Genomic DNA, 15258 nt, shown 5'->3' on the forward strand with positions numbered 1-15258 from the left:
GTGGGCGACTGACTTTTCTTAGCGAACAGTGGAAAAATAGTTTGATGGTGAGCGACCATTTAATGATTTTTCCCGTTCCCATCGCATGCCAGTAAGGGGATTCGCTTGGCAAGGGGGCGGGCGTTTGGCAGGGCGGTGCTTGCTTGATCTCTAGGCAGCGCATATACGACCCTATATGTATGACTATTTCAACCTGGATCAGACCTGTATTGAATACAATGAAGTTTGAGCCTTCTCCAGTTATATGCACTTTATTATCTGTATTTTGCTATATGTCAACTATTGTAGAAAAGGTATACCTATATATTATAACTGTGTGGTCTTAGGCCAATACGATTTATCAATAGAAGTTATGGTATTAGTCTGGAAGGTAGGGCCAGCAAAAAGAGCCTTGTATCGCCTTCTCCGGCCCGCAGGCTTGCATTATCCTTACTTAACACAATATAACTGAAAAATGTTGGGTAATAGGTCATATCTGGTGGGATGAGGGGGCACCAAAGGAAACTTTCACCCTTAGCTCCTCATGGTCTAGAACCGTCCCTGGTTGTTCGCAGTAATACCTGGTGTAAAACTTAACAGGAATTTCCAATGCATAACCATCTCAGGTCAAAGATCATAGCAATATAGTGTTAGAAGATAAGAGGATGCTTACCTTGACAATTTCCCAAGTTAGTGTGATCAGTACTGGGTCCAGAAGGAGCATGGAGAACATGTTCCCAATCAGCATTATCTCCTGTACCTTGTATCATGCCACAGATGTTGTTGTACTCAAAATCACAGGTGTCCAAGAAACTGATAAATGTAGCTATACACGGAACACAGAATCAGTGCTTTGTCATGGTGACCAGAACAATGTATTTTAACATTTAAAGAATTTAAAGAAAATTTGAATAGCCCAATATTCTATAGTTCCTGTCACAATACCGACAAATATACATGTAAATATTTTCAGGATCTGTCGTGTTACAGAAATGTACCACACATGTGTACACAAATCACCATAAGCTTTCAGATATGGGTAGTGTGCACTGTAAAGTGTTGTCAAATGTTGATACTACTGACATTTTATTATTGTAAGATTATTGTTTTTATTATCTTAGATACATGGAATTTATTTATTAACAATTCTTACGAACAATCCTTTTACAGCACAGCATATTCATGTGTACTGCACAGTTGGGGACCAGCATAATACAACAAGACTGAGTAAGAACAGACAGGTAAGAAGTCCCTCCTCAGTAGCTTACAACTTATAGCCAAAATAGGAAAAAGATTGCAGAGGTCCTTGGTCTCTAATATCCAGTCACACAGCTATGTTGTATTGGGATCAGTGGAATGTGTGAGTGTAAAGAGAACATATAGTATGTAATGTTGTGGATGATGCAGAGAGGGGAGGTAATTAGTAGAATAACTTGCAGAGGTTATGTGGATGGTAATGGAAATTGATAAGCCTGCCTGATGAAGTGAGTTTTCAGGTTTAGAGCAGTGGTTCCCAAACTTTTTTGAATCACGGCGCCCTAGAGCATCAAAATGTTTTCAAGGCACCTCTAGGCCAAATGTTTCTTATTGAGAAATTTAGAAAAAACAATATTAAATTAAGTGCATTGTGTGTATATATCACAGTTATGTGGTGAGGGACAGGATTTGCTCCAGACAGAGGCAGAACTCTGGGTGGCAATGGAGTCATCTGCCACCGGGCTCCTGCTCCCAAGGGGGCACCTCTCCTCTGCTAGTTTAAATCAGTTAATTGAAATCCATTGATATCGCTTCTATGGCTGATTTCACCTCCTAGCAGGACCATAGAGGTCACACTATCTTTATCTTTATTTTAGACATATTACATACAAACATACACACAAGCAAAAATATTTATATAAGTTGGTATGTGTGTGTTTGTGGGGAAGGGGGAGCACCAATATTTATCTTGCCTCCGGGCAACTGGGATGAACTTACGCCACTGGCTCCAGAGTAGCCAATGTAAGGTATCAAGCATGAGTGGTAGGGTTTTACTGTCATATTGTCAACCATTAGAAAGATGTCAGATCGGCAAGACCTATTGGCCAGAGGAAATGTTATTACTCCAGGACACACAAGGAAGAAACTAAAAATGCATTTGGGAACACTATGGGGATCAGGGATCCTGCTCATGGGACAACTTGCATTGTAATGGTAAGAAGGCCCAGAGTGGAGATGGGGATAGTTGTGCGGGTGCATAAGGATTAGTTCCAATAAAGAAATTATGTCACAGTGTGTTTGAAGGACGTGGAAGAGTCTGATCAGCTGTGGAAGGTAACGCCACATGTGGACAGTGTAACAAAAGTAGTTTTGTAGGCTGCACTGAGGTTACAGATTCTGAAGGAGAGCTGCCATTAATGTCACATTAAGCCGTGTTTGGGTGCTCAGCTGGACCAAGCAGAACAATAAAGATCTAATACATAAAGAATAACTATGGTTGAGATTGCTACCTGTTAGTTTGCATCACTACCCATTGGCTGAGATTGCTACCTGTTAGTTTGAATCACTACCCATTGGCTCTACAGCAAATGTTATTAAGGTTTATTCATTAGGCATCATAGAGCCAACCATATAAAAAGATCCTAGACACTTACTGCAGTTGTACAACCGATTGAGCTTCTCAAGATCATAGTCGCTGAAATCCATCCTTTGTCCAATCACATCGCTGAAAGCTTCTATCCGAGTAACAATAGTTGGCTCATTGCCAATCTGGAATGCGGTTTTACCATAGTGCATCACAGATGTATAGTCATATGGGACATTGAGGGAATTGGACCGTGAATCATTATATGTGTTAAAATTGTTCTGCGTCCCTGTGTAAAGAAAGATGTTATTTGTCATATGGAAACTTATAAATGACAGTCAATGGGAAATGTCATCAAACAATAAACTAACATATAAAATCACTTAATACAGTTACATTATAAATGAATTGCTTGCTTGGATTCTTACATGACACTGTGATTTATTTGGGAGCATAAGTGGGAGGTTTATCAAAGTTAGGAGCTCATTGGTTGGCACTTTGTCCCGCTCCGAGCTTTGATAAATCCTAAGTCACTAACTTTTAGATATCTGCCATCTTTATAGTGAATTGAATTGGTCAGTACCTTAAATGTATGTTCATGTATCAAATAATGTCCCAGCTAAGCAATCTGCATATTCTTACAGGAACTTTACAAAGAATTAAGTGATGACTTTTTTTTTTATGCAATTGAGTTGAGCCAAACATTTGCTAAAAATATGGGGCTGAAATATTGGAGTTTTACTTAATTATGTTGCATTTCAATTATTCATCACAAACTTTGACACATAATAATGCTATAACCAACTATATAATGCGCAGATGGCCATGTATGTGTATGCATCTCTGTGGCTGGGGTCCACATCGGTTCTCATTGTTTCATGGCCAGCAGTATCACTGTGTACTTGCACCAGTCATATGCTTGGTACAACAAGGGATATTACTGAAAGCAGGTGTATTTACATGTACACACAGCTCTATATAGCCCACAATTCCATCTGTACTCTCTCTCTAAACAAGGCCACACTGCCAACCAGTGACGCCTCTCTGACACAAGTGGCAATGTGCGTGGATCCCCGTGATTTGGTTTTAGCAAAAACACTCTCAAATGTCTTGATTTGGATTCGGATTTCGTTTCAGTTTATAACCGTCAAAAAAATACATCAATAAACATTGATAAAAATCAATAAAAATTGATAAATATAGTTAAAATCAAGTATTTTTTGCAATTCAAAACCAAAAAATTCGGATTTAAAAAGCCAAATTCTAAACGGCGGGAATATTCATCTCTTCTCTGAAGGCTCCGGACCGTGTTTTGGTTCATTTCCGATCCACAAAATTCATGTGGATTTGTATTTTTGGAGAACTGAGTCTCCAGACCACAGGTTCTTAAAGTCGGTCCTCAGGACCCCACACAGTGCATACTTTGCAGGTCTCCTCACTGAACCAAGTGAAATAATTAGCTCCACCTCTGGATCTTTTAAAATGTGTCAGTCAGTATTGAGTGCACCTGTCGGGTGACCTGGAAAATGTGAACTGCGTGGGTCATGAGGACTGACTTTGAGAACCACTGCTCTAGACACAATTGGAGATGTGCTGAGGACATTCTGCACCAAAAAAACTGTGGAAAACTCATGTTGACCTTTTCACTATCAACCTATCATTGTTGACCTTGATGCTTGTGTCGACCTTGCGACCTTAGGCATGTCGACCTAATTCATGGGTCGACCTTTAGTGATTCACCTAATGTATGTCGATCTTCATACTGCCACCCTCTGACCCATAACTGCTGTAACATGGAAGTTAGGAGCTGATTGGCATTTGCCTCCACCCTAAAGATGGTGGCTGCTGCTCAGAAGTAGCCAAGGAGATAAATCTATTACACAATGACTCTGAGGAGTGACGTTTTTGAAATAAAATAAAACAGCAGTCTGAGTGCGGGGATAAATAAAGGAGTATGCAAGTGTGGTAGTATACACAGGGTTCACACATAGTTAATGCATCTGTTGTGGGATGAACCCATCTCTTTTTAATTAAAACTGAAATATTATAACACCATTATGCCGAGACGGAGAGCAAATATAGGTTGTAGTTCAATATTGCTAATATAAATAGTTCTAATTGAATGTACAGAATGAACTCTTACCATTCGTGATCCTGTCCCACATTATAATGACATAATCATCTCGGTCCGAACGGGACTGTTCATGCCAGAATCCCAGAGAATGGAGAAACTCATGCTGAATTGTAGCTAAACGGTCACAGTTGTTACCGAGGGAAAGTTGCTGCTTTCCTCTGCGTAAATTCCCAATATATGACCAGCATCTAATGGATGAAAAAAAAATGACATTAATATTTTGTGTTTTCAAATTTTAATGGTATACTTCATAATATTGTGAAATTACTATATAACTGTAGTAGTCTCTATAAAAACATACGTCTTATTAAGAGTAATGTGAGTAATGAGTACTTGTATGTCTGTGTTTCACATCTATACACTGCACTGGTATTAAGGCATCAATTACCACTTTTGCTCATTTTTTAAAAGAATTAAACATTATACAATTTTCTTTAGATAAAACAGCTCTTATAAATGTACAAGACAAAGTTGGAATCCCGGCGTTCAAAATCCCGACGCTGGAATCCCGACCGCCAAAATCCCGACAAGGGGGGGACGTGGAGCACCCCCCACCCCCTTGCGGGCTCGCTACATTCGCCACGCAGTGGGCCCGGTGCCTCGCTACGCTTGGCACGCTAATTTATTCTCCCTCTATGGGTGTCGTGGACACCCACGGAGGGAGAAAGTTTCGGGATTTCGGCCGTCGGGATTCCGACCGCCGGGAAATTGACTGCATCTCATAAAAACTAGCCAATCAGCAACTAAATGTTATGCTACATGCTGCTTTGAAAGTTAGGAGCTGATTGGCTGGCTGTTTATCATTTTTTTCACATGTGTATGTCTGGCCCAGTATATGTAAAATACTCAGTGGTCTATGAGTGCAATAGCCATTCACAGCTAAGAATTCTAGGGCAGATTTATCAATGTGTGATATTCAGGGGCGGATCCAGGAGAAAATGACAGGGGGGGGCACCATGATAAGGGAGTGGATGGGGGGGATGTAAGTGGTGCCCCCTGTGTGCCAGCGTAGAGGAGGAGAGCAGACAGAGCCCTGGCATTTAAAGTACACAGGACCACCTTGGCGTCAAACGTGAGTAAAATAGTTGTGCGCACGCCGAAGGCCCCTTACTTGCCCCTTACACATGATGCCAAACGAAATGAGCCAAAATTCACATAATGCCACACGGATTGAGACAAAATTCACATAATGCCACACAGATTGAGCCAAAATTCACCTAATGCCACACGGATTGAGCCAAAATTCACATATTGCCACACGGATAGAGCTAAAATTCACATAATGCCACACAGATTAAGCCAAAATCCACAATAAACTCCATAAACAGGAGTTCCATGCTCTTTGCCATGTGGGATTACATGCTTGATGCCAGGGGTTCTATGCTTGTTGCAATGTGGCATTACATTGCTTGTTGCCATGTGGGATTGCATGCTCATTGCCATGTGGGATTACATGATTGTTGCCAGGTGTTCTATGCTCGTTGCCATGTGGGATTACATGCTCTTTGCCATGGAGGAATACATACTCCTGGTAATGAGGGGACAGCCACCGCCGGGAAGAACTGTGAGCACTGACAGCTGGGCAGAGAGCCAGGGGCTGCCCGGCTGTATTCACAGCACTGCACATCCCGGCTATTTGAAATCTCACGCTGCCACCTGCAGGGTCTCAGGAGCGGCAGTGGTGGCTCCTGATTGGCTGCCGGACCCGGGAGGCAGAAGCGCAAGATTTCAAATAGCGGGACGTGTAGCACTCTGAATACAGCCGGGCAGCCCCTGGCTCTCTGCCCGGCTGTCAGAGCTTACAGTTCTTTCCTGCGGTGGCTGTCCCACACCCAGTTACTGGGAGTGGCCCTGCGGCAGGGGAGTAACTAGAACTTTGAGGGCCCCATAGCAAAATATTGAAAGGACCCCCCTCCTACCATTGTCACTATAATGCCCCTTGGGGGGGAGAAGAAAAAGTAAGGTGAGTGAGTGACAAAGGAGGTATCAGAGAAAAAGAGAGGAGCGAGATAGAGGAGCGAGATAGAGAGGTCAAGGAGAGAGCTTCATGGAAAAATAGGGAATGAGACAAAAAAGAGGAGAAAGAGGGGTGCTAACAGGAGTGAGAGATAGAGAATGTCAGGGAGAGATAAATAGGGGAGCAAGAGAGAGAGAGTGTGTCAGGGACATAAAGTTGTAGAGACAGTTACAAAAAGAGGGTGTCTGGGAGAGTGAGAGAGACAATTGACAGGTAGAGAGAGAAGGGGTGGTGGTGGGGAGACAGCACGGGAAAGAGAAAAAGACAGGGAGGCTTGAGATGGGGGCTGCGGCAGTTAAGAGTCAGGATGCTGGGGAGACAGGGCAGGGGGGGGGGGGAGGTTGAGGGGGTCTGGGGAAACCAGGAAGGTAAGAGAGGGCACTGAGCAGGCAGGGAGTGGGGAGAGGGGGCTGGGGAGACAGGGTGTGTGAAGAGGGGGGCTAGAGGGGGCTTGGGAGACAGGGAGTGGGAGAGGTGAGACAGGAATTTAAGAGAGGGAAAAAGGGTGGAAAAGGCTGGGATTAGGGAGAAAGGGAGGGGGGGAGTAGGGGGCTAGGTATACAGGAAGGTGGGAGAGAGGTGGCTGAGCAGACATGGAGTGGGAGAGAGAAGGGGGGTGGCGACAGTAATAACTTGGTAAAGTGCCCCCCCGTCCTACTGCTGCAGATCCGGACCTCCCGCTGTGCTGCGCTGGCATCTCAGTCTCCAGCTGCAGTGATCTCTGCTGGCACTGTGTCCCCCCCGCAGACAGGCCCTGGCCGTTCCCCGGCACCAGAAGCTGCTGGTGTACAGATCCTCTCCATGGGCCTTATTTTGGTTCATTCTTTCTGACAAAATCCTTCTTAGATGGGCAAAACCATGTGCACTGCAGGTGGGGCAGATGTAACATGTGCAGAGAGAATTAGATTTGGGTGGGGTTTTACTTCAAAGTGAGATCTATATTGCAGTGTAAAAATAAAGCAGTCAGTGTTTTCCCTGCACAGAAACAAAATTACTCACCCAAATCTATTTCTCTCTGCACATGTTACATCTGCCCCCCCTGCAGTGCACATGGTTTTGTCCATCTAAGAAGGATTTTGTCAGAAAGAATGAACTAGAATAACCCCCCATGTGCGTCGGGTCCCACTGACAGGCACGCCACTGTGTCCCCCCTGCAGACAGGCCCTGGCCATTCCCCGGCGCCGGAAGATGCTGGTGTATAGACCCCCAGCACGCGCGTCGGGTCCCACTGACAGGCACAATCAAGTGCCTGTAGGTGCGGTAGGGCAGGGAAGGACTCCGCAGCAGCAGCCGCTGATTGGGCTGAAGTGACGGCAGCACCGCTGTCACTACCCATGCGGCAGATTAAAAAAAAGGTCAGAAATGACAGGGGGGGGCACGTGCAGGGGTACCCCCCCCCCTAAATCCGCCACTGGTGATATTCATGTTCACATTACAAATGATAAATGGTGCTCCAGCCAATTAGCTCCTAACTGTTATGTGTTTGAAAAATGACAGGCGCTTATTGGTTGGAGCAACATTTATCTTTCATAAAATTTGATAACAAGATATCACTGTCATAAATCTGCCTCTGTTTCCTGGGTGTGAGGTATGCTCTTTTCATTCTGTCCAGTTAGCCATTTGGAAGTGAGGAAGGGCCAGTGGTGAAAGTAGAAATTATTTCTTAGTGGTTCTATAAGTGCGCGCCGTAGGTGTGCGTCCCAAAAGTGGGCGCAGCCATGTGTCAAGAGGGGACGTGTCATATAAAAGTAGACGAGTGGTTACATGACAATTGGGGCAGGCCAAATTATGCCACACACTGTAATGAATCTTACACATTATACCATACACGGTAATGACCATTTCACATTATGCCCACATGGTAATGCCCATTACACATTATGTCCCACATCGCAATGCCCATTACACATTATGTCCCACACCGTATTGCCCACTTCACATTATGTCCCACACTGTAATGCCCATTACACATGACGCCATACACCGTGATGCCCATTACATATAATGCCACATAAGTGTCACTTATCCGCATGCTCATTGCGTTTCTTTCTCAATGCCAGAAGCTTCATGCTCATTGCCATGGAAGATTACATGCTTGTTGCTATGGGGCTTTACATGCTCGTTACCAAGGGGGTTTCTTGCTCATTGCCACAGGGGATTGCCAAGGGGGTTTCTTGTTCATTGCCACATGCTCTGCCAAGGGCAGTTCATGCTCATTGCCATGGGGGAGTGAGGCTCATGGTGACAGCCGCAAGCCCGTCAGAATGGAAGTGATGAGGGCAGAGAGCGGTGGGCTGTCTTCTGAGCTATTCTGCGGCTGTTTGAAACCACTTCCTCCCGACCTGCAGCTGCTGCTTTTGCATGCCGGCTCACCCGGCAGAACAGAACCCATGTGACAGCCGGGCATAGAGCGGTAGACTGCCTGTCTGTCTTCTGAGCAGGTCCACGGCTATTTGAAATATCACGATGGGTCACCAGCCAATAGGAGCTGCTCCTGATTGGCTGCCAGAACACTTCTGTTCTGCCGGGTGAGCCTGCGTGCAAAAGCAGCGACTGTGGGTTGGGGCGAAGTTTTATATAGCGTACCAGCAATTTTACAGGTACGCCGTACCATGCCGTACCACCTTACTTGCACCACTGTTTCACAGTGGGTCTGTGTCTTGTGACACAGACTTCCTGGTCCCGGGAAAGAGTTGCGGTAGTCACTTACTCTGATGATCAATGGTCCCACTGAATGATTTGATCTTACATCCTCAGATACAACAGCAGAACACGGAAGCAGTCAGGAGGTGTCAGTATTAACACAAGACACTTCCTGCCACATAAGTGTAATTTACCACAGTAGGTGCATATAAAGATGTAGCTACAGTGCATCTCTGTCCATCCATCAATCAGGCTATATATCTACTGGTTCCGCACACCATAGTGGATGTAGGGTTATCTGACTCTCAGCATCTGTATGGAATATTTTAATGGGGATGATTTTAGTGAGGGGCACCCTCCCGTGCTCTTCCTTGTCCTAACTTGGCTATGCAGTCCAGGTATACACTGGATTTCATTTTATTTTGTGATCACCACACCTGAAGGCACTATTCTCAGAGTTTATTAAAAGTCACTGAAAAGAGAAGTGTTCTAAAATTCTATGGGGTAATGTATACAACAGAGGGTCCCAAACTTGACCTTAATGTACACTAAGGGGGAAATTTACTAAGATGGGATGTTGCTATGGGCAACCTATCGGATACTATCTATTATTTTCTAGTAAGTGCTTAATAAATAAGAAGTAGATTCTGCCTATAATAGATGGTTACCCATAGCAACATCCCATGTAAAACAGAACTCCCATCTTAGTACATTTCCCCCTAACGGTCCAGGTTTTAGGTATAACCATGCTGTGGCTCAGAATACCTTAGTCAAATTGATTTAACCATCTGTGTTCATTTATGGATATCCTTAAAACCTGGACTGTCTTTATGCATTGAGGGCTGCATTTGGGAACTACTAGTATAATTCATCCCTATTAGTAACATTTGCAGGCAGATGAAACCTAATATCATATTTAGCTGTGAATTACCCCATATTTCCACTGACAGGACCAACTTTTAAGTATCCGTTTCCATATAATTCAGGTCCCCAGGTTCTACACGCATATATACCTGAACATATATATATATATATATATATACATACACACACACACACACACACACACACACACACACACACTATGCATATTATGCTTTTAAGAATGCACCAAAACATTTGACAGTATTACAGGTGTGACGATAGTGAGTTTCCTGACCTAAAGGTGTAATAAACTCACACTGTTGATAAGGATTGCACAGGACCTAATTGCTTTATTGTACATATCATAAGTTAGAACTGCACAATAGTTAACTATTTTATTGCACTACCCAGAAGTATTGTGCTTCATTGCATACTATTTGGTAAATGAATTGTAAAACAAATATTTACAGCTCGATGCTTATGAACAGGGTCTATGGAAAAAGTTTTCTTACCCACTTTCCTTGAATACGGAGATGTAATTTGGTTCTCCTTCCCATGGTTTGAAGTCAATACATGTTTTGAGTCGGTAGCGTTCAAATGCTTCTAAGACCAGCGCTTTTGCATTAATGTCTGAAACAATAATATGTTAAACATATAAGCAGCATACTAGCAATCACAAATGATATATTCCACATTAGCATAATACACTGTACAACACAAATACTAACTGTTGTCCCAGGTCACTGACACTGCCAGAGTGATTGTGTGATTGTGGGCCCGATTCAGAAGTAGTCGCAGGTTATTATCGCAGGCGATTATCGGAAGGCCGTGCATGTGTATGGATAGGATATAATTGGATAGGATATAATCAGGGATTAAAGTGAGGGGGAACAAGGTGGAACTGAGTTCCACCACCTCTAATAATAGGGGTAACTTGAGTTCCGACTCTACCACAGCCCTGAACAGTAATTCCAACAGAATAACGGTCCCAGCGGCATCTTCTTCTGGCACGGCATATGTGATGTCATGCCATCACCGCCGCTGAAATGAAGAAGTACCACTGAAAGGAGCAGGCTCTGTGCTTGCTGAAGACAGGGTGAGAGGGGACTGGAGGGACTCAGAGGTGGTGGAAGCTGCTGGAGGAACACTGGGTATGCAGCTGCTGCGGGACATGGACAGTGAGCTGCTGGACTGACAGAGACAGATGTGTATAAGCAGCACAACTGTGGACGCTATGCGTATAAGGCACCATACTGTTTGATTTAAGAATCAATGTGTATGATTCAAATTAACGTGTAATGTGTATAAGATTGTGCTACTGTGTTGTCATTTTAATTGTCCTTGTGGGACCATTATCCATTTACGGGAGGTGTGTGTGTGTGTGTGTGTGGGGGGGGGGGGGGGTAGTCGGTCCTAGATATTTTATCATATATTGGATAGGATATTATACAGACATAGATATAATATAATATATTGCATAGGATATAGGATATAATACAGATATATAGATAGTTATATAATATACTGGATAGGATATTATATAGATATAGAGATATATAATATACTGGCTATGATATAATTCAGATATAGATAAATATTATATATTATAATGGATAGGATATAATACAGACATAGATATAATATAATATATTGCATAGGATATAATGCAGATATATAGATATATAATGTAATGAATAGGATATTATCCAGATATAGAGATATATAATATACTAGATAAGATATAATACAGATAGAGATAGATAGATAATATATTGCATAGGATATAATACAGACATGTCTTTCCATAAAATTATAAATTTAGAGGCAGTGACAATGTGAGTGCGCAAAACCGCCATGATTTATGGAAGTGTCATGGGAGCATCGGAAGCTCCATGAGATTCTGGGTTGTGTGCATAGAGAATGTATATATACTTCTGCATTTAACATTGCCATGTGCAAGTGCCAATACTAATGAATGGTGACAGTTACTGTGACATAATAATGAATGGGCGGCACAGGATCCCCTTGCACTCACACAAACTCTGAATTAGAGGGATGGATTCTCACATCAATATAATGCCCCCCCCCTGTACTTTTAAAGTACACAACGGATCGCATCCCTAGTGCATGCAGTGTGCATGCACTGCGATCCGTTCCGATGTGTACCTAGTACAAAAAGTATGTGCAGCACATACTTTTTGTACCGTACTATGTGATGCGCGGGAGCGCGCATCGCATAGTACAGAACGGAGCCCTACACAATGGACCGTGTATGGGCTCCTTAAGATAGTAAATCAGGCTCCGTCCTATAGCTGCCTAGAGCTACAGCCACTTTGCATGTGACTCAGAATCAGCCTCTGAGTGTTTGGCAAGCCTTAGTAATAGGAAGTCCATTTACTGACTTCATAACCTACACTGATGCTGCGCCACAGAGAAAGTAATGCAGGGTTCTGTCTCAGTGCAGGTCTGTTTTATGCTCTGGGTATTCTGTGGGTGACTAAAAGTGCTGCTTTGAAAATGCCCCCCCCCCCATTGCCTGTAATGGAGATTGCTTTGCATATAGTTACAAGGATGGGAAATATTCCCATTTATAATATCCCAAACCACTTCCCTGTTTCACTGTAATTTCCCAGAGCCTTCAGGATTTGGTGCTTTCTCCCAGACTCCCATAAGACAAGAGAACTGTCTGGGATACGCACAATTCACCAGTGAAATGGAGTCCTAATGATACAATTCTCTATGAATGTAGTCATCACCCCAGCAAGACAATAGGCAAATCCAAGATGTTTGTAGTGTACACGTACCCAAGTTGTCCTCTAAGTAGTACGGAACAGGTATTGGCCACCGATACTGATCTCCAATGATTGAGTTCCTTTCCTTTGACTGCATAAAAACAGAAATACAATGTATAACTTGTCTTGCTAAAGTAGCACATTCTTATTGTTAATAATTTGCTGCAATTATTTTATTTATTATAAATTCATTTAATTCTTATGCATGTACTGCCTGATGGTCCTAATAGTTGCTAGATCACCAGAAATGTGAGTGGCTGTGGAAGATCTTGGTCCCGGCTGTTGCTTAGCATCCAGGACACTATCTAATCTATTTTGTCATTAGAAGGCGCAAGGCGGGTCTTACTGGTAGTCTCTCATTCATTCCTGTTTGTATCAGTTGGCAGTCAGTCCTGCACTTTCCTGACGGTAAATGTTTTGGATGCCTTATTAATTGGTCCCCGTTCTTGATAACAGTTCCTATAATTCTTGCTGTATTTCTTGAAGCAACTTCTCAGCTAAGTACCTGAGCAACCAAGCATTACTTTTGTAGTTCTTAGCAGAGTATGGGTAAAAACCAGAACCGGACAGAACCCCGGACCACCGGACACACTCTATTCATCAATTTCTGTCATTCCGGAGCTTGTAGTGACTGGTTCAGGGGGGTGCCTGTCCAGGGGTGTCCTGTCCAGGGGGCTGCCTGAGACACCTGTCACCAGGGAAAGGAGGAGAGTAGGGATGCCAATCCCGGGGCATTTTTTCAATCCCGGAATTCGGGATTGAAAAATGCCCAATCCCAGGACTCCCGGGATTGGCTTCCCTAGACCCCTGCATATTTACTTAATATACCAGGACGGAGGTGGATGGAGCCAGGACGGAGACAGTTGGAGCCAGGGCATTTGGGCGAGCCCAGGATGGAGGAGGGCTATGCGGTCTGCGCAGCGTGACCTCTGACCTTGTCATGCTGCGCAGAGCCGCACTGCCGGGGACAGGAGAAGCCGGCCTTCGTCTGAGCACCCCCTGCCACCCTAGAGGAAAGCATGTAGCAAAAACAGGAACGGTCCGGACCACATGGGGAGGCTGTAATCCCCCTTTCCCCATGTCCCTGGTGAAATCCATCATAGGCATCCCCACGGACAAGCCAGCCCCTGGTCCGGAGTTTTGGGGTCTTGTCCAGATCTGGGTTTTACTTAGTCCCTTCTTAGCATATGCTATGAGAGATCCGTGAGTTAATTACTGCTGTGAATTCCACCTGCAACTTTCTGGATTCCCTAGTCAACTACCACTGCTATTCTATATTGCATTTCTGTGCAAATGTAATATATCTCTCAGCCGGGGACTGCCACCACGGTTATATGTTTCATACTTTATGACAACTGCTGCTCTAATTAATAGCTATGCATATCTCCCATACTGTGGCTATCGATTGTGAACAGCAAGAAGCCATTGATATATCAATCTTAGCTGTGGTGCAAGTCTGAGTATTCACTCCTCACGTGAATGTCACTATTGCTTATGTATTTTTCTGCTTTTATGGATTTGCACTACTCTAATGGTTAATGTCCATACCCACTGAACTGTCCCTGCAACTGTAAATTCCAGTTCCCTGAAAATACCTAGTATTTCCTAGTAATTCAGTTAAATGTGTCCTTGTCAAATTGCTGTAGCCTAAATACTAATTCTACAGCTATATTTAGCAAGCTCTTGTCAATTATATCAGCCCCTATTGGGGGCTGTGTGAGAAGAGCACTAGGGCAAGCCTATGTATCACTTCCAGCATATGTGAATGTGCTCCCCATTTTCTCACACCCACCTATTCTGCTCCCATGAGGCCAGGACATGTATGACTTTATCAAAATATAACTCCAAACTTATCCCCCTTTCGTTGTCCCCTACAAAGGTCTTTTTTGTCATGCAGGTTTTATTTTTTCTCCCCACCAACAGTGTATTAGTACCTCACCATGTTCTACTCCTTGCACACCCGGCCAGCAGTGACCTACGCAGTGCACCCCATCTGGCTGCCTCAGATGGTTCCTCCGTGGGCAGGATGTACATCACAAGAATGTTCCTATACACTGAATGGCTTACTACTACACCATCACCTGCTTTCCCATATCTGCATTGGGTCCTTGTATGGCTCACTTCCCACAGTGTAACCTTTATAGTGCGTCAAACATGGCCGCCTCATCTAGTACACTTATGAATGGGATGAAAAACACTTGGACCTGACTGTCTTATTGGGTCATTTTGTGTCATTTCTTCTAGGGGTAAGCTATTCCACCCAGGGTAA

At 43.7% G+C, this 15258-nt stretch overlaps 1 protein-coding gene across 1 annotated transcript in view; it reads right to left on the reverse strand.

Moving 5' to 3' along the window:
• Nucleotides 1-15258, reverse strand: part of MEP1B (meprin A subunit beta) — a 43290-nt gene that overhangs the window by 21845 nt on the left and 6187 nt on the right. Inside the window, exons 5-9 of the mRNA XM_083187465.1 lie at nt 13002-13080; nt 10710-10827; nt 4683-4861; nt 2610-2828; nt 653-805 (exon numbers count right to left, since the gene is read on the reverse strand). Of these exons, the coding sequence (XP_083043591.1) occupies nt 653-805; nt 2610-2828; nt 4683-4861; nt 10710-10827; nt 13002-13080 (748 nt within the window). The remainder of the gene's footprint in view (nt 1-652; nt 806-2609; nt 2829-4682; nt 4862-10709; nt 10828-13001; nt 13081-15258) is intronic.

This window comes from Crinia signifera, chromosome 5 (assembly GCF_055691185.1).
Source record: "Crinia signifera chromosome 5, ASM5569118v1, whole genome shotgun sequence".
Lineage (NCBI taxonomy): Eukaryota > Metazoa > Chordata > Amphibia > Anura > Myobatrachidae > Crinia > Crinia signifera.